Genomic DNA, 20,793 nt, shown 5'->3' with positions numbered 1-20,793 from the left:
TTTCTGTTCAACCCTTGTACGGTATACGGGGGTTGCGAGAAACCAAGCACGATACGCAGGTAAAATGGTAGTTGTAAGAAACTATTTATTTAATTTGAAAGAATTATGTTTGCCAACTTCCATGTTGTACACTGTGAAACGAGCACTTTTCAAAATGTAACCCGTACACGATATATAAATATAGCAAGGAATAATAATGTAAAAATTCATGTACTAAAGTCACGAATACGTTAGCCAAGCCGTCAAAGTTTTCAAGATTAATAGATGTTAAATTTTCTTTGGTTAAATGTTATCCTGAGGTTAATCCATAGGGTTGGAATGAAAAATTTCTATGTTTTAAAAATCTTCTCCAAATTATCTTACTTTATTTATCAAAATCGGTCGGAAATCAATTTAGAGCAATCGGTGGACTTTATCGAGCTTCATCCGATAATCATTAGAGGCAACTCTAATTATTTTTCACTTTCTCTAATTACTTTATTCTATTAGCTGGTTTTAGACAGTTAGAAACCAGTTGAAAGCGTAGAATATCCAGAGTTGATTTGCTGTGAAGGAAGCACTAATTGCTATCTCTGGAGAGTCGATTCGTCGCTTTGAAACGGGAAGATTTGCGATCAGACGGAATCGAGTTCTTTTTCTTAATTAAGCCTCTTGCTCCTGTTTACTTCATTAAAATTCACCGTTTTTTGTTCAATTTCCCCGAGGTGATTGTCCGCTAGAGTCAATCTCATTACACTCTCCTTTTCTTTATTCGTTTCCTGAATCAACAAGTAACTGAAACAATAGAAAAGGAAAAGAAAATTTCGAATTTTGATTTTCTAAACAATTAAGTCTATCAAAGCTAATTATTCGTTGGGCATATGAATTCCTATTAGAACTAAATTAAAATATTTAAATTTCTATTGTAAGCTGTGTCACGATATTATAAGGTAATGAAGAAAAGAGAAAATAAAAAGAATTTCAAGTCGCATTAATATTGTACCACTCACGCGAGACGTCATGCAGGCAGTTTAAATTGAAAAATTAACCATGTTCGTGAATTTTTCAATTTGCAATTACTGCACAGTGCTAAAGGGTTATTATTTCGTAGAAAAGATGACCATTTTGTGGCATTCAACGTGTTAATAAAGAGAACGTCGCGAGACTAACCCCCCTCTGTAACACTCATTTTCGTCTTTCGTTTCTCTATTCAACAATAGACACCTCACCCTCTCTCGTTCTTCATTTTCTCACCCTCGTGCCTCATTATCAGAAAACCTAAGAATTCCATTGTTACCGTCGTCGGGCAGGATTTTCTCGTAAAGAGAAAAAAAAGTGTTCCAACATCGTCCTTTCTCATTTTCTCGTTTCGTGGCCCGACGACCTTTCACTCCCCTTCTCGACTAGATGCAACGCGAGGATTGCATTTTTCCTTTTTATTTATTTATTTTTTTTTTCGACAACTAACCCCGGGCTGCCCCCGGGGCTAATAAGCGACGCGATTCGCCTCGGCTTTGGGACATTGAATCGGCTCGTTTCCTTCGCTATGTAGAAGACTAGGCTGCCTCTCCTTTCTCCTCTCGTAACACTTTCCAACCCTCGACCTCGTGGCCGAGGATCGATCCCTGTGACGTGGTGCGTGAGCACCCCTTCGTGGGAAAAACCGAAGTGGGGGGTGAACACTTTAATAACTAATAGCACTGCCTCCCTCTTTTTCTATCCGGATACAGGCTGTTTCATAAGAAAAAATCAATAATTTGATAAATGACAAGGATTTCACACTCCTATGGTCACTAAAATTATGGTTAAATAATTAACTCGCTGTTGATATTTTTCATTGAAACATCTTCAGATTTTTAGAATGATTATGAAAGCTACCCTGAAGGTATTGAACTTTTACCATGAAACAGGTTGTATACAAGCAACCACGAGGGTTACAAACCGCAACGTTAACCCATTTGCATCCGTAAGAGTGCTTTCGCCGCGATTCGGCGTCCGCCAGCCTGGAATCCGCTTCAACCCCTATGATTTCGCGGTGATTTATGGCCAGACCGAGCGGGTGCGATGTCCGTGAAATTGTTGGACGGCTCTCGAAACAGCTCTGGAATTCACGATGACCGGCGTTGAGGATTCTTCCTCTTTCGGGGATGATTTTTTTGCCAGCGAAAAAACAGCCTCTCCACAGAGAGTGAAATGTTTTCGATGAACTTAATCTATTTCGGGACTTATTTCCCTTTTCGTATCACATTTTCCTAATCTTTTATTTCGCTTTTATCATTTACGTAACAGGAAAAATTCATTTGAAGGGAGCGCGTTCACGCTGAAGGTTCGTCGCTTTCATAGAAACACAGCCGGTCATTCGTTACCTCGTAATGGTTTTCTGGCTGCAATATCGTGAACCGCTGGTACACGTTGTGTCCTCGCGTGAATAGCGCCTGATACGTCCAGTTAGCGAGCCAACTACGACCGAACTATTGTTCGATTCGCCTATTTTTCATGCTGCTCGCACTTCGAACACCGTCGTGTTTTTCATTTCTCTCCGACGGCACTCTTTGAAATCGCTATCCGCGTCGCTGTTGTTCTTTCAATGTATTTCTCAGGGGAGAAAAAGGGAACGCATGAATTGTGAAATTGTACGGTTTACCGTTTTCTCCTTGTTGGACATTTTCATAATTTCGCTTTCGATTAACTGTCTATCGATCGTTTAAGCGTTCCCGATGATCGTCTAGAAATGAGCCTAAATATTTTATTCGCAATCTCTTAACCCAAATCTCTGACCGAGCCTGAGAGCTAGACGTTTGAACCAAATGTGTCAATCTACGGTTGGGCTAAGATCGCGAGGAACGAAAAGGTCAGGAAAAAGGCGGTCGAAAAACTAACGAAAGGTTGATTATATTTTTATTCTTCCTTCTTCTCCTCTGTTGCGGTACAATCTTTCGATTCGTGCGAATAAACTTTACTCGATTAAGGGTTGTTTTGCGCTCGACCTTTGCTCGTTCCACTGGAAACTTATCGCTCCGTTGCTCTTCGCGCGATAGCAGCTCAGCTGACACATTCCGTGGCGAATAACAAGAAGAGACAATTATCAGAACCGTTCGTAAGTTCGCGTACAATATTTTACCTTTCGCTTAGCGAAAAATATTGAAAATCCCAACGTTTCATTTCTCTCGGTAAACGTTTACTCATCGATCTTCGCCCGAGACAGTGAAAAGACCGACTAGCTATCTTGCCGCAACCTTAACCCAAATTCTCCCGGTGAACCGGTGCACGTGTATTCCGAAACGTCAGCGTCGCGTTCGAAAGCACCCCCGCGGAAGAGATCTATCTAAAGCGGGCAGCTTTAAAAATTAACAAAAATGCGGCTGCTTTCGAAATAAATCAGAAGCATCGCGGAACGGGCTGGATGATCGAAAAGAGGGCAAACAGAGGAAAAAAGGAAAGCGTAAAACTAACCCTATCTGGCATCAGCGTCCATGCAACAGGCTGTACCACGATCTCGAACAAAGATCCTTTTGCATCTGTATAAAATGCAGAAGAAAAACAGAAGAAAAATAGCAGGTTTCTTTCTCGGTGAACGTAGTTGGTCATAATTTACGATAATATCGGGTAATTTCTTTCGGTACGTATCTCTGTTCGATCTACCTAATCCATTAGGTTATTTAATGTCGTTTTAAAGCATGCCTTTTCATCCTGCAAACATTTCCACCGTTTATTCATTCATTTTTTCTTTTTTCATTTTCAATGTTGTTTATTAATCTTGCGTGTGTTCGATCGATAGAAGAAGCCAGCAGCGACAGACGGTGGATAGATAAACGTTGGCTGAACGTTTCGAACACTGTCTCATTGATCCAAGTACACGCTAACACACCCCTAGTATGCGCGAATCGGTCACGCTAACCGGGACCGGAAATTGAATTCGATCGTTCGCTCGAAACCTACCACTCGATAGGTTTTATTTCCTCTGTTTCGCGGATATTCGTTTCGAAATTTCAGTTATAATCAAACACGATCGGGAATTCGTACATCGTGAATCATTTGTCAAATGATGATATTTAAAAACGATTCATTTATTCGCGTCACTTTCCCGCATTGCACGCGCTCATTCTCGTAGCCGCAACACGTTGCGTGCACTTTTCTGCATATGCATATCGCCACGCAATGCGGCGGTAATTCCGTAGTCACGTCAGCACGAATCGTGCGCGTGGACAGGTGAAAAGAAAAAGAAAATGGAAGAGAAAAGAAGCGTGATAAAAAGAGGGCCAAGGAGACGGATTTCTTTGTCGAGTTTTTAATAATAATGAAATTTAACATGAATTATAATTCCTCTTATTAGTAAGCTTTGGGTGCATCGTTGCATTACGTAGAAATGTTTAATAAATAAAGAGGCGACGGGGGTCGTGTGTTGTATCCAGCGAACGTATGCCTGGTTAATAGTGTTTAGAAAAGGAAGAGCAACGAGATCCGATGTAGTTGGGCCTCGTTCAATATTTACAAACGGCAGCTTTATTCGTCTTGGAACGGAGGCTTACGAGGCACCTGAGCCACACGTTCTCCGCGTACATAGCGTTCTTGCCGGTGCAGCTGAGTGCACTGAGGTCAGGCATGCCCATTTCCGTGGGGCTTGGTGAAATATCGCTACTGCAGTCGCCGCAGCGTGTTGCTTCGACCAAGGCCCGTTCTATTACCGATACCGTGGAAAACTCGCCTACTATAACACGAACAGCAACGGGATGCTCGACTGTCGCTCGAAATGCTTTCCACGTTTTACGACGCTCTTTGCGCGGCTTTACTGCCTGGCCCCACGACTCGACCCTCGTCTCCTTTTCTCTTCTCGCCACCTTCTTTACGATTGTTCTTTCTTTAATCAGTTAACCAGTCACTCGTGACCGTTCTACGTTTCAACCGAGAAAAATGGTAGATTCAAGGTGATATCGGGTCAACTTGGCTTTTCTTATCAAGTAGTCTTCCGTTGTCTGACTGAAATTTCTCACCGCTTAGAACTAACCGAGAGATTACGAAATTAAAACTTCATTAAGAGAGCTAATGTAATACCAGGATAATTTGGCCTGCTGGGAAATTAATGAATTCCCGGTGCCATCGAGTTATCAGCTTGCACGAAATCAGCCTCACGCTCTAGCCGTGAAATCATTTTCGTTTCGTTCCTCGTTTGTCCGCGAATTAACGAGCTGAGAACTTCTGTTACGTTTTTAATTGAAGATTGTTTTACCGAGCGAAGGAAGGGGGGATGATTTACGACCACCTAGTTACGACGTGTACATTCGTCTTCATAAGTTTTCGAAGTTACCTGGCGTATTGTATCACGTGTTTCTCCCTGGGCACTCGTTATCCCTCGACTATTCGTATCCAAGAAGAAACGCGAAAGATAAATTCCAATGAAATCATTCATTAAATAGTCTCGTTAATAAAGAGAAGCCGATGATCGATGGACGCGTATTTATCGTTAAAGATTACTCTAGTCGTGTGTACCGGGTGAACGAAGAAGAAGAAGAAGAAGAAGAAGTGTGGATATATTTAGAAAAGGGTAGTAAGCGTTCGATAGAGTCACCATGCCGACAGGAGGTAATCGTTAATTGATGCGCGAAAATTCACCGGTGCTCGTTCGATTCTCGTCGATGCTAGTCGATAGTCGTTCGCCTCGTTTCCGTGGCTCGTTTCATAAGAGCGATTGGTGGCGTGCCGCGTAATCCTGTAAGATAATTTGCAGCAGGAAACGCGCGCTTCGAAACGTTTCACTTTCCTCTTTCCGACCCGTTCTCGTTCGTTAACGAAGAAAGGTTCATTAAAAATTCTCTATTAAGATTTCTGCAACATCGCTGTTGCAACCAAGAAATTAAGGAAAACAATGAAATACGGAACGCTTAATGGAAAATTCTTAATTGCAAAAAAGTTGTAACGGTATATTCTAGCGATAAATTCTTGTTATTCACCGCGTCCGTTCGTTTATTAAATATACATTTCTCTTCGCTTTAAAAGAGAAGGATTTTCATCTTTTGAAAAGCGGGGAAACCATTTGCAAGGGAACCGCTTTGAAGACGATCACTTAGAGAATCTTTCACAAACATAGTCCGGGATTACTTTTTACGACAGACCGACGTATATTCGTTTAATTACCACCCGGAAAGGTTGGAAACGTAGGCGTCCCAGAGGATCGATCGGGTCTAACGAAAACCGACAATAATCGAATACCGAATCGTCGACCGCAACATTGCTCGACTTCCGTCCCGTGAGTTCGCACCAGCTGCACCTGTGCTCCGACCACAACCACCCCTTTTGGCCCGAATAGCCAGGAAACCGAGCAATTTCCCAAATACGCGTACCACGTTCGATTATTCCAGTGGAGAATCAACGATCAAGTCGGCTCGGGCTCGTCCAAGAGTCAGCCTGACCCAACCTTGACACTGAACGAAGGGCGGCTGGGGGAAGAGGGGGTTGGTCGCGTTGGAAGTTGCCCCTGAAAGTTCCTAGGGACTGAACGAGACAGAGAAACTGAGGACAAATTTGACTGACAATGAGACGGAAGGAGAAAAAATATGAGGGAAAAATAAATGGCGTCAGGTAAAAGGGTAGCTTGATTTGTTAATGTACCAAGAGGGTAAATAGAAAGTATAAATATATTTCGTCATTGGCCTTTAGCTGGTAACGCGTTAAAAAGAGAGAGAAAGTGTTAGAAGTGGGTAAAGAAGAAGATGAGGTAAAGTGTGTTAGAATGAGAGGGGGAGAGGGTGGAAGGGTGGAAGGGAAGAGAAGGTCGAGGGTAGAAGAGAAAGAGATAAAGTTACAGTAGGCGATGGAGTGGGTGGTGGTAGAGAAGGGATGCTATGTGTCCCGTAGTGTGAGGGTGGGGCGATCAATACTGCAGGAACACCCCCTGAAGCCAGCTTCATTCAGCAGCTCTCTTTCCACCGATTCTCATCACTCCGACTACTCTAACGCGGCTACTATACTTCTCTATAGTCTCCCGCTAAGAACAGAAGGGGTAACCACCACGATTGCTCCGAGATAATCGCGCTATTTTCGATTTAATCGCGTTAAAAGGGTATTTGGCGAAACAAGAGCTGCAATCGTGAGCTCTACTACGGATAGCCTAAGTACCGTGCGTCGCCGACTCTCCGGACTGATCCTTGTGTATATCCGTGTATATCTACGATAATTTCTTCGTAAGATCAAGTAACGTAGATCAGCAGTAGAGGGGTAAAGAAGGAAGATGTTCGTTTAAAGTCGAGGTCGCGGATCGATCGCGGCGTCGCGTATGAATTAAACAGCGTCGATCGATGCTCAACGAAGCACCGCGTCAGGTTTGCATAGTATGCATTTACCGCGAACCGGATGACTCCGAAATTTCTTCCGGCGGTAACAGGAGGCTTCCTAACGCTATTAGAACCTTACCGCGGTTGGTAATGCCGTGGTTGTTCTAGAAAATCGAGTCGAGTCGCAACCATCATCCATCCATCCATCCATCCCTCTTCTCTGTCTCCTTCAGAGATTAATATTCCACGTTGCTCGGTTCGAGTTGGCTGCTCGATTTCGCTGATCCACCAGCACGCGATTATTTACCGCCTGACAAAGCGAAATTCCTTCGACGCTCGCGTTTTATGCTTATTGCTCGTTTCGTTGCTTGGCTTTGTTTCAGGATCGCAGGAATTCGAAACGAGTGGCAGGTGTCGGTGTTTCCGTTCGGACAAAACGGAAACACCCCGGCAGATATTAACGTGTAACGATAAATCAGAGCTTGTCGATGCTATTTTGGTTTCGAGCAATTGATCCGAGGAAAGGATAATTAGTAATATACTAATTACTACGGTATTATTATGTAAAGCGATGCATTACGTGGGATATGGTTTACTTGAGCTTAGACTGTTGAGCGATACACACAGAGGGTGAATATCAAAGTCTCCAAGGACCGTGATTCCAGACTAATTTACGAGATTCTAGATCGACGCTTTCCTATCTCCGAAATTTAGGTCGTGCCCCGTTCTCTAATATCGAACCGGTTTAATTATTAGCTTTCCTTCGCACGGTGTACGCTAATTGTATTTTCATAATTTGAAAAGTTGCCTTGGCGAGGGAATTTAATAAACTGCATCGTATTGCCTTTCAATATAGTCGTAAAAATAGAACAGTATCGTTGTGAAAATATTACATTTTCAATGACACTGTAATTTTATCATATATCAAAAATTAAAATCAGCACGGTGGTCAGGGAAAGTATAGTGAAACGAAATCGATGGAAACTTACGAAGGATCGATATTCCTTTGCTATAAACCTTCCACGATGATCAACAACGACCGTGGGACTTATCGATTCGTGTAAACGGACAAGCAAAGCGAAATAATGAAATTCAGCGCGAGGGAAATTCCCTTATCTCGACGACCGGCTGTCTCTGATAACATCTCCACGCGATCGCCGTGAACGAGGCGATTTTCCCTGGTGTGCCGATGTCATAATCCCGCCAGGAAAGCGGCTATTATCGCCGGAAGAAATTTGAAAGTTGCCCGTTTACGCCTCATGCAAATCCGGCCATAGCTCAACGATTTTACACGCCCCCGGACGAGTTCCTCCGCTCGTCGTCTTTTACTAAAAGCGATTCAAGTTTACCTCTTTAAACACGCGTATCGCTTACATCGTTGACGCTAATATTACTTTTATTTATTCGATATCAACCGTTTACATCCGGATGATAAATTTTACGTGCTACGTGGCTCGGTGACGTACGACACCGACACCTTCCTGAATCTTGAACATCTCGAGGAGATATCACGCTGACGACGCGTACCGTTTATTTTCCAGGTCTGACAAAACGGATCCCAGAGGCATGGCCAGCAGCACCGAGGATTACGGGTCGGAATTGCAGGAGTTGCAGTGGGGTGGCGGTAGCGGGTCGCACTTCCTGCGAAGCGGCACACACTTCCTGAGAAGCGGTACCGGGGGTTGTTACGAAGCCGAGGATTTAGAACCGACCAGCAGGCATCATGGCGGTCAACACAGGGGATATTACAGTCCTCCGGGTACGAGTTACACGATCGTCGAGAGGCCACCGAGCGCCCCTCATCATCATTCCTCGCACACCACCCCTTACAGGCACAGAGGGCATACCAGCGGCGGTTCCGGTGCAATTTCACCGGAACAGGTGCTCAGGTATGATTTATTTATTTATTTGTTTCATGAAAACCGATCTAACGGCGTACCCGTGCCCGTAAAGTCATTAGACACTTCGCTAATTAATGTCAGCGTAGAGACATGACTTTTTACAAAACGAAGCTTGGAGGGAAATGTGAACGAATTGCATGACAGGCTGTTTGGTAACGGGGTGTCGGAGCGTCGACAAGGGGACAGAAGGACGCCGGCGTCGTCTCCGGCTAGCGTCGCTGCGGTGAGGAGCACACCTTCGTCGACGTCGCAGCAACAACAACAGCAACAACAATCACAGCAATCCCAGTCGAATAGTTCGAATCCGCCTACATCGCCTAGCTCTCAGCCGCTCAGTCTGCAAGAGCTCACCGTAAGGACAATCACCATGACGAGAGATCCGCCGGACTCTCACCATGGCTTTGGGATCTGCGTAAAGGGTGGCAAGGACGCAGGTGAGATCCGAAGTACCTTCAGGCTTCCCCCGTCGCCGTACTTCGCGCCTCAAGATCGAGGTATCTTCCGAAAACTCTGACTTTCATTGCCGTTTAATGCCGTTCATTGCCGATCACATGGCGCGATACTCAAACATCGTCGATCGTGATCGATAGGCTATCAAATTCGAGTAGAATCAATTTCTCTATCTTTGCTATCAGACGTAGATTATTTATTTTATTTATTTTCTAATCAGAAAATAATTTTTATCCTGTGTCCTTAAAGAAGTTTGAGTAAAATTTAATTAGCTAAGATTTTACTGATTTTTATATTTGATTTTTTTTAAATTTTTATTATATGTGCTTTTAAATAATAGTTTTATGCAGCTCTTACGACCACGATCGACGTCTTTGCGTGACGACGCCCACTGAGAATCTTCTTTCTAGCCAGGTTCACACCCATCTTTCGTTGGCAATAGCCTCGTGTCACCGACGACACCCTGTGCTTCCTGTGCTTCAGCACAGCTGCCACGTGTTATTCATTTCCACTGTTATCGTCCTCTCGACGAACTTTTCGCCATCGAAGGCGAATTTTAAACAACCATCGGCGTCTTTCACGATGCCATTATAATCAGACGCCCGTTAAAGAGATTCGGCTCACGCGCCAAATTTTCATCCAGCTAAGAATCTAAATTCACCTTCTTTGAATTTTTGCGTGTGAAAGTTATCGACTAACCCGCGTGAATTTGTACGAACGATTTTGGATCGATTTCAATTCGATTCGATGGCAATCACGTCGCGAGGACTGGAACCCGGAAGGCAGTGAAACGCGGGAGAAAACATATTTCCGATCATTAAGCGTCACTTTCCATTCCAGCCACGGTCTTCAACGACGGATGAAAGAATTCTGTTCGCGTTCTCGCCTCGATTTTCTCCCATCTTGTTGTTTTCTTTACGGAAAAATTCAACGTTCCTTTCGCTGATCGACCGTTAGCTCAACGACGGAAAGGAAAATAATTGAAAGAAAATGATTTTTCTATTCCTCGTCGACGTTCCTTTGGCCTGGCTCGAATTTCTCTGGGAAATACATTTCTATAAATTTCTTCTTTCCCCTTATTTCCTTAACAGCACTCGATGTCTCGTTGAAAGAAATTCCCAAGGAACCCGAGAATTATCTTAAACGTACAAATCACTCGAAGCTGTTAATCAGCATCTGTACCCGATAATTACGAGCAAATTACATTTTCGAGTCATGCAATTAAATTCAGCGTAGCGCGGACCGCGGGATTTCTATCGGTGATTAGCAAAAACCGTGAAAGGGCGGACGCGGAGGGTAGGCGCGAACTCGTGGCCTTGGTGTATTTACAATGGGGACAGTTTGACCGGGTAATTAGCGATGGCTGCTAATTGAGCCGCGATAGGATGGCGAGGGTTTAATGACGCGTGCCTAATTGCCGGCAACCGTGGCGGATTTTTTTTTATCCCGTGGCCGGCAAAACGGATTAACCGGACGTGTAATTGGTGTAATCAGTTCGAGGAATCGTATCGTTCGTTATACAAACGGGTGCACGCGAGGACTGTAAAAAGACGAGCAGTAAGCCGGACGCTTCTCGCCATTACAGTCTCAAAGTAGTCCTTAAGCATGTACGTATCAGCCTGTTCGGTGAAATTAAATATATCGAGGGTGATTTAAAATATATTGATGAATAAAATTAAAATTAAAAACAGGAAAGAAATAATTGTGATAAGCATTCGATAAATTTGAAGTTTCACGATTTCCCAGAGAAGTTTCTTGCAAATCGGCCAAAGATAAATTAGAAATGCTCCCCGTTCAGGATCCATGTGTCGACGGATGCGAAGATAGAGCATCCTGAAGATCGAGCGACATCCTCGAGGTCCGGTTTCACGGTTTCGAGTCTCATAAACTTCACGCTTGATCACGGCGCAGCGCACACGCACCGTAAACGATCGCTTCACGCTTCGTCCTCGTCGAGATCTCGAGCGTGAAACCTTTCCGCTCGAATCGTGGAAACTCGTCGTGAACATAAGTTTATCCGTGGATCCTGCGGGGAAGTCAACAGCTTGAAACGACGTCTAGGTATCCGAAAGTTAATTCCTTTCGCAATTTCTAAACGTACAATTTTGTCGTTCGTGATTATTTCCTACCGCTAATATCCCTGTGCGAAAGGGAAAAAAGTAGGACGCGCTCGAACGATCGATCGTTAATGTTTTCGAAGAAAACATCCACGGAACCTTGGCGTCGTTTCTAGCTGGACGAAATCGAAATAAGCCAACTGGCGGTGTGTCTTTCTTGTTTTCTGTTTCGCTGTACCAGAAGCGCAGTCAGGTAACTCATCAACCATACGAACCGAAAGGCAGACAGAATGTAAGGAAAAAACAAAGAGAACGAAAGAGGAAACAGAATGAAAGAAAGCAGGAGAGAAAGAGAAGGAACATTTGCATATACACAAAGCGGAAAACTCGCTGAAAGATTGAAAGAATGGCTAGGAAAATTTTGAACGAAAATGATTTTTATCTGTTTCTTTTTTTTTTTTTATTATTTATTGAAACTTCCATTCACGATATTTAACAATTGTCGTTCGATGTAAAACGATTTTGCCTCCTAAATTCGCGCAGAGGAAACCTGAAATAAAATATCAAGTGGAATATTTCAAATGGAAAAACGTGCATAGATGTATCGTCGAAATTTCCATGACCATTCCAATCTTCGGCTGATTTTTGACTATCCACACGTACGACACACACGTGCACACATTGAGTAACGATCGATGTCGCATGAGAGTGTTATGCGCAGATCGGCCGGGCTTGGGGCTAGAGGGCAAGCAACGCGAGAGAAAGGAACCTAATCGTCTCGAAAAGTTTTCCTTTTCACATAAACGAAAAACGTTTTTCTTTTGTCGTTTCGGAAAACACGTCTTCGTTGGAATAATATTTTCAATTGACATCGTTTCGTGATTAAAGGGTTGAAATGTTTGTTAATGGGGTTTTAAGGGTTGAAGAAATGTAATATTTTCAACATTTTCTCTTCTACATCAATTACCCCATTCTTCCAGTTCGCGTATGGTGGGTTCGAGTCGAATTTTCCCGGCTTTTGAAACATTTTCCAGATAATCGAGCCTCGACTCGCTCGACTGTCAGTGATTTTCCTTTTTTCCTCTTTTTTTCTTTTACAAAGGACGATAAATCGAGTCTCGTGGAACGAAGTTCGATCGTCGACTGTGCTGCGGCTGCTAAAAGTAGGAACAGGTGGCCAGACTGACCTCCCGAGATCGGGAAACAGTTTCGATTGTCCCCGTTTCGAAGGGAACAAGTGTTCCTTTGCTCTTTTTTCACTATTGCTCTCGAGAGTTCTTTCTCGATGGACCGACGTACGTTTTGCCGTGATAAGGAGAGATTAACCTGGAAACGTGTTTCTGAAGTTCCTCTCGTCGCGATTGGTCCTGAAGCATCGGTGAATCTTTGAAGACAAAGTCTTTTGAAAAAAAGAAGGAGAGAAAAAATTGCAAGAAATATTTATCGTTTCATTGTACCTTCCATCGTGTCAAAGGGATGCGCTGTTACAGCAAAAATTTCCACGCGATTTCGTTTCAAACGATGAAAGAAGACTCTTTGATATTTTTCTTTTTTCCAGAAAAATTCGCAAGGAATTTTCATAAAAGACGATCCTTTCTCTCGCTGCTCCGTTCTTCCGACGATTCCTCGTCAGAATCTCGTAATTATAGCAACCGAGAATTCCTCTAGGCTTAGCACGCCGGCATTTCGTTGCATGACAGTGTATGATGCATATGCGCATAGTTTATGAATTTATAGAAGAAACCATATACACACGTAACACGCGCGGTGTATCTCTTTGCACACATATACAAAGAAATTTTCATTGCACCCAAGGCGGGCAACAAACGGAAATATGAATTTTAATGGGGTCGAGGAGAGCTGGAAAATTGAAAAGGGAAACACGATTCTGATTTTATTATTATTATAATATTACACTTATTTTCAACGTTAGGTAAAAAATCAAAGTACAATTTAACAGAGGTATCGATATTCGAGGTGGAAATTTCTAAATAACCTGCAAAATTTATTTAACTAAATCGTGGCAATGGAAGTCTCGTATAACGAGCTCATTGTTCCCCTTATCTATTTTATTAGCCAGATTAATCCGTGCTCCTAACTAGGCTATCGACGAGAAAGCAGATCAATTACCGTCAGGACGAAATTCCCCAGGGGTGGTCTTAACTAAACGTTCTGTACCCCCTTTTCGACGTCCATCTTGTCCACGAGCTCTTTTTTCTTTAGCAATTATCGATTATACACGACCTTCCTGAATAACAAATTCAAATTTATTTCACAGTTCAATGCTTGATTTTTTCGAACGAATAAATAAGGATTACACAGGTATTGATCCGGATTTGATTGATACGAGATGTATTGTAACGATGAACAGAGATTTGAAATGCGCGCTTAACGAATCTAATTAACACGTGTTGCACGCTATTCAATTGAAACGGTACAAAAGGTAGGGTAAACGTTGAATCGTTGTTAAGTCAGACCTAATTTGTATAATGTATAATGCATTGGAAGGTACGCAAGCGATGGAGATAATCAGCCGGGATTTACCGTTGCTTGCAATTAGAATTGTTGCTTAATTACTTCTCCCTAACGAGCTCGAGCCGTATTCTTTACGTCCGCGTTCGAGCGATCGTTCTTTTCCGCTCAAAGCAATTTAAAAGTGGCTCGAAAGTATTTCAAAATTATTTCTGAAAAAGTTCGCACCGTTCAGGCAAGATGGACGTCCGTGAAAATTCATCGAACCATACGAAATCATAATTAACTCGAGCAAAGTACAAATTTTTGTAAGAAAATGTTAGGCAAGAACTTAATTGTACACGGTGTACATCTGATTAATGTCACAATTTCTCGCCGCACGGGCTCAAATAATGTCACCCGTCCAATCGTTAACATTATTGCATTTTTCACATTGCCATTTTTCTGCGGAGATAAATTACCTTGTTTCAGAAAGAAAAACACAGGATCGTTTAAATCAGGAAATTAAGTAATGTTATCTTGAATTATAACGCGTCAATTTTAATTCTTTTTATTTCCGCAGAAAAATCTGTTTGCATGCTCTTTGTCACAGAGTGTACGCGATAAATACCCAGATAACACGCACCGGGGTATGATCTTAAAACACTGTTCTGCCTTCGCAAAACTTCACTGCTCCTCCCGTTTGTTTCCGTTTCCGTTTTGCGTCTCTTATTCGCCGCTCCCTTCCGTAAGGATGGCGCGAAAGTCACGAAGGGCTGTGAAAAATCTGCAGTACATCTTGGAGATTTCTTATTTCAATTGGAAAATGTTTAAAACCCTTCGTCACTTTTACACCACTCTGTATTTCATTTGATAAACACGAAGCCCCGATGATTTCTACTCATGGCGTTTCCATCGAACAAACGAATAACTCGTTCCATTAAAACAAAATATTGAAGTTTTACCTAGTCACGTTCGCGACCACCCTCTTGCATTCTAATAGATCGATTTTCTGGCCACGATTTATGAGGTCTCGAAAAACGATTCATGTTTTCTGCTTTGAGGATTATGGCTATCTATGCAACCTGAATTAAAAAATGTGCAAAAAGCAAAATCTTTCACACTTGAAATATTTTATGGAGTTCGTAATCACTCTACGATTTTAGATCACAGAAATAATTAACCCTTTGATTCTGGAATTTTAAATAATATTTAGTCATAATCGTGGTCATTTTTCGATCGAGGGTGGTGCAAGTATCTTTGTAAGCAAGATTCTATTATCGTTAATTGAAAAAGGGTTAAAGAGTATCGATAAAAGGAAAAGTTCGAAAAGGCGCGTCCTGGGTGGAAGATTTTAGCCAGCACCGCTCGTGGACCAGTCGTCAGGCAGCTTCCGGCCTGATGGAAAGTCTGTGAATTGTTCTCAGGGGTGGGTGTCTACATTTCGAGGGTGGAGGAAGGTTCGGTGGCCGAGCGTGCTGGACTCAGGCCAGGAGACACCATCTTGGAGGTAAACGGCACACCCTTCCGGGCGGTGACCCACGAAGAGGCCCTCAAAGTGAGTTTCTATCTTTCATTTCTCGATTGTCAATATTTTACTCGTTATATTACTATAAAAAAAAAGAATTACATATTTTTCCAAATTGAAGAATTTACAAATTTTTTAATTCTAAACTTTAATCTTTTAATGCCCGCAATATTAGACAAGGCTATTTTTACCGTATCGAAAATATTCAGACATTTGAGCGAGAGAAATCGAATTCTGATAGAAATCAAAGTTCTACTCACCCCCTGCTCTACTGTCTATCTTCGATTTTGGAACGTTTCCCCAAACACGAGCTCCTGGCCACGTGCCTGATCGCAATTAAAAATCAACATCAAATCATCCAACTCATTGGTAACCAATCGGTCGAAGTCACCCTATATTTACGAGCTCCCTTAAAGGTTACCCTATCGATCAAAAACTTATCAAGGGTCATCGCTTACCGCTTTCTTCTATAGAGATCATTAACCATCCTATTGTTTCGAGATTCACTTGAATGTTTATTTTTAAAATCGACGCGCAAGTAGATCACTGCTTAAAATGGATCTGGGAAGTGGTAACAAATGCAATAATGCTGATTTCAGCTTGTTTCGAAGTTCGTTTTCTTTAAGTCGATTTCCATTGATGCCAAAGGGTGCTCTTTACTTCGTAGTAGGTCAGATACGATCTTTGATCTTTCTTCTCAATTATTCCAAGCACTCCCACTCGTCGCTTATAAGCTATGTATATTACCTTCTCTTGTTGTATGTTTTTCTATTCTTCTTCGCTATTTCGACTAAAAGAAATAGAAAATTTCATAAGACCCTCGGCCTCGTTTAATTTAACTTTCGCGCAACTTGCTGATATGACGAAAAAAAGAAACGAGAAACAGGGAGCAGGGGGATGGTAGTGGTTCAGGAGACTGGTTATAGTCGAAGTTTTAATAGTATTATCGTGTTTTATAAACGAACTTAACTCATTCCGTGTATTACTTTGAATATCGTTTAAATTACGTGCATTGCAGTTGCCTGTGTTTCTCTTTAAGAATACGAAGGCAAAAAGTTTTCTGAATATATCTCGTGACAGTGAAACGAGATTGTAAAGGAAGGAACTTTTTAGTTATAAATCCTTCTGGTAGACGGAATATCAGTGGTATCGTTCAATAATCGCGATATTTCTGAACTAGAAATTCGACGTTGCGGTCGAGCAGAAAAGAAATGTAAGGGGAACATGGAGGGACTATCGACTGGCCGGATAGAAAATGTAGGGTCGCTCGAAGCATGCCACGACTAATCTCTGATGTAAACGCTTCTGATGAGTATCTCTGGATCCGGTATCTCGTCATACTCTCGTAGTAGCTAGGGAGTTTCGAGACAAAAGCTCGTCGACAATGGGCCATCAAGGTTTCAGACTCGCTCGATGAAGAGGCGCATAGCTAGGTGAAAACTGGCTAGAACTTTCAAACAAACGAGTCGTTTTCTTCGCTTCTTCTGTCAGTAAAATCTATTTTAAAAGCTTGAAGCCTATCCATCTAATAAACTCTGGTTAAGCTCATTGATCATTCTCGTTTCCAATAATAACATCTACATTTCTCATTATTTTTAAATACAAAAATTTCGAAATATTTCCAAAGGAATTGAGAAATATTGAGAGATTTTGATAAAGAACAAATTCCCAAAAATAGATATTGTTTTAAACCTTCCGAAATAATTCCCATTTCAACCCCCTTTAAAAACAACATTCTCCGTTTCCACGCCACGAGATTCATAAAGGACGCACGGGAACAGTCTTGAATCTGATATTTCAATTAACGGGCTAAATAAACAAGCGCGTAATCGAGTCGTCGGACGAAACGAAACTCCGAGCAACCACGGTAGAGGAACGTTAAACTGCCTACATTTAACGGCACCGTAATTCTCCGAAAGGTTCATTACGTCACGAAATACGCTTCGGAAGTTTCTCGTCGGCCTAAATTTACCGTCGCGTCGTCCGGAATGAATTCAGTGGAAAAACGGCTCATAAATCCGACGAAAGTTTTCGCGAGGCGACGCGACGCGTCTCGACGTTTCTTGCTAGCGCGTCCACAAGCCATTACGAGATAACGAGCTGCTGCCACCGGTTACCCTTTACGAGAAGCGTGCAATTTAATCCGCTCGGTTCGTTCGAACGTTTATGTTCGATCGATATCGGACGAGACGGAGACTGGAGCCGGGATCGACAAGCACCCGGGAAATAACAAGACTCTACCGCTGCTACTGACATCGCGATCTCCGGTTACACAGAATTATCGAAATTCAATTTTCCCGGCGAGGGATGGAGCCCCCGATCTTTATTCGCTATTTCCGGACGTAAGCCGTGCTGTTTGCGAACCATGTCGCAACGTTTCGATCGGCTTTGCAGCAATGGAGTTGAAGAGAAAGGTGAAGCGTGAATTGGACATGCTTTGGATTAGGGATGCTTCAGAATTTTTCAATTCAACAACAACCTTGCGCCAGAAAAGTAGAAATGTTCGAACGATAAAAGGTACAAGTTCGTCAGGAAATTAGAGCTCAATAGGAGGACCTTGAATCAACGAAACTTCGTTTTGATTACGATAACGAGTAGGTGACACTGTTACCCGCGAACGGATACGAGTACACCGGAAACTTAATCCGTGGATTGTCAAACTGGGTCAACCATTCGACCTATCGCAATCGTTCAAGTATAGTGGCTCCTCCAATTTCCAGAGTCACTCGGGTCAAGGTTGTCCTATCATTTTCTTTAATTAACGAATCCCCTTCTGATTGCATACCAATCGGGATCTACGAAAAACGGTTGAAAAACGTAACAACTCGTCGTCACTTTCCATCCAACGATCCGATCTATTTTTTTTTTCTCTAGAATATCTATGTTTCCCTCGGTTCGTGTCGTCCTGGCGCCAGGCGTCTCGGCGCCCTCAGGCGGAGCCCTCTCATGTATTTTCCCTACATAATGCACGAACCTACCACGGATGCTGCTCTACAATCGTACGGTACACACGAACTATAAATCGATCTGAAACAGCCACCATCTACTTTCACCCTTACAAAGGGGTGAAAGACACGAGAGAATACCATCCATTATTTTGCTGAAATCCAAAATGAGGATTTATACTATCGGAAGAAAATTTTTCTGGAACCAACCGCTCAAAGTCAAAATCAATCGTCTTCAACCCCCTATATAGCCATCGTACTTGATCATCATCCGGAAACCCGTCCCCTAAAATATCCAATGGTAGGTCGTTTATTTCCACGAGGTAGAGCTATCGAGAAATATTGCGTGGAATCACGAGACTGACCGAGCTGATGGTAACGTTCAAAACGACTTCCTGGTTCGTTGAAAACTTGGAAGGTTCACGGGACGTCCTCGGGTTGGGTCAAAAGTATCCAGGTGCACGCGAACGAAATCGTGGAACGAAAATAGTGCGAGGCGATGCGATAAGGAAGTTAGGATCCGCATGATTCCGTCCAATGCCCCTCGATCTCATGAATTATTTATTTAATTGTTCTAGAGGATGTACAGTGGCCAGGAAATTACCAAGTGACCTATAAACTTGTGAATAGGCAGCCCTTGTCGTAACTCGCTTCGCTTCCAAAATTTCCAAATGTCATCTTCGAGGTTACAATGTCCCTTTGTGAAAGTTAGACAAGTTGTACACATATATAATTTGTATAGTCTGGTTGAAAGGATTCAAGTCCGTTCGTCGAAGGACTCTTGAAGAATGCTCTGTAAAGAGTGACGCCAGCACGTAATTCGCATAAACACGAGAAAATTGCATCTTCCCAGGCCGGAATCATGGAATCCTAAGGACGTTATCCGGGCCGGGTCAAGGATAGGCAGGATGTGACGTCACGGACAGCGGGGAGATCGATATCCTAGCTACTGAGTTGCGTCACCGCAGAACGCACTGTCTGCTCCCTGTTGACCTTACACGTGCCAATTTTCTTGGAACGTGTGTGAACAAGCAGACGATCCTTGCCGAAACGATCGGTGAATCCTGCTCCTTGGGAAACAGCTGTTCACCCTCCTTCGTGTTCGCTTTTGTTACAGGGATCCTTGGGAGAGGAGATATTTTGCTAATGGATTGCTCGTAAATTATTAACGTTGTAGCAATTTCCAATACAAAGGCAGTTTCGAGGTATAACCAATTGAAAGCACCCCTAATTCAAAGTCCTCGAGGATCGAGGGAATCATAATCGAAACGGATCATTTTTATTTCAATATTTCGTACTCGAATAAGAAGGCAGAGAAATCGTTTGTTCCTCCATTGATCTCGCACACGTCGATTGTGTCCGGATTGGTATTTCGCTTGGCAAGGTTGCCGCGAAGGAAACCCTTCACGGACAATGATTTCTTTCAGTCGCCTCGGCGTGGCAAGGCACGTGTATAAACGATCTATTATAAAGTTGCCAGCGTGGAATCTCTTCCTTGCTGACACATGTCCTTTCGGTTCTTTTGCATAACAGAACCCGCCACGGGTTTTGAATAACGCTCGAAAGCCCTTTCACACTCTCGTACGTTCGATAAAGTACAATGGCCTCTTTTGAATAACGCGTCAGCAACGCGAGTCTCTTGTGTGTATCCCCTTGGTGAAAGAAAATGTATAATTATGGTAAGCCGTTTTAAACGAACACCCTGATTAATTACAATTGATCGATTCGATTTTTTCTGTTACAGATGCTGAAATCGTGCAGAACGTTAAGTATGACGGTGCGAGGTCCGGCGTTGGATCCGCGTTGCAGAGGAGGCCATCCGGTCTGGTCGACTTCCGGTCGTCAGCAATCCTGCAGCTGGATGGACCGTCAAGGTCGTCCTGCTTCACCGCCACCTCTTTATCCACCACGGGACTCGAGATACGGGCCCAGAACCAGGAAGGTTGAACTCTGCATCGAACCTGGCCAATCTCTTGGCTTGATGATCAGAGGTGGACTCGAGTATGGTCTTGGAATTTATGTCACCGGGGTCGACAAGGACAGCGTGGCCGATCGTGCTGGACTTTTGGTGAGGAATTTGGCAAGAAAACTTTGAGTCTCATTGTCGGTCAATTTTGAAAAAAAAAAAAAATCAACGTTATATAAAATGGAAAGTTAGCGTGTAAGATAGATGTTTTGTAAAGAGGTAGATTAAGGGTGAAAGTTCACGATACC

The 20,793-nt window shown here is 42.9% G+C and overlaps 1 protein-coding gene across 6 annotated transcripts in view; it reads left to right on the top strand.

The window, feature by feature from the left end:
- LOC114875930 (whirlin) overlaps positions 1 to 20,793 on the top strand; it is a 47,262-nt gene that overhangs the window by 4,999 nt on the left and 21,470 nt on the right. For 2 of the 6 annotated variants that reach the window (XM_029186794.2, XM_029186790.2), the window contains exons 2-6: positions 8,789 to 9,136; positions 9,293 to 9,642; positions 11,897 to 11,908; positions 15,534 to 15,664; positions 20,324 to 20,647. In XM_029186794.2, coding sequence (XP_029042627.1) covers positions 8,789 to 9,136; positions 9,293 to 9,642; positions 11,897 to 11,908; positions 15,534 to 15,664; positions 20,324 to 20,647 — 1,165 coding nt within the window. The remainder of the gene's footprint in view (positions 1 to 8,788; positions 9,137 to 9,292; positions 9,643 to 11,896; positions 11,909 to 15,533; positions 15,665 to 20,323; positions 20,648 to 20,793) is intronic. The other 4 variants (XM_029186791.2, XM_046287692.1, XM_029186792.2 and 1 more) reach the window with 3 other exon arrangements.

Source organism: Osmia bicornis, chromosome 11 (assembly GCF_907164935.1).
Source record: "Osmia bicornis bicornis chromosome 11, iOsmBic2.1, whole genome shotgun sequence".
Taxonomy (NCBI): Eukaryota; Metazoa; Arthropoda; class Insecta; order Hymenoptera; family Megachilidae; genus Osmia; species Osmia bicornis.
The sequence above is the reverse complement of the archived record's forward strand: the minus strand, read 5'-3'. Positions and strand labels throughout refer to the sequence as shown.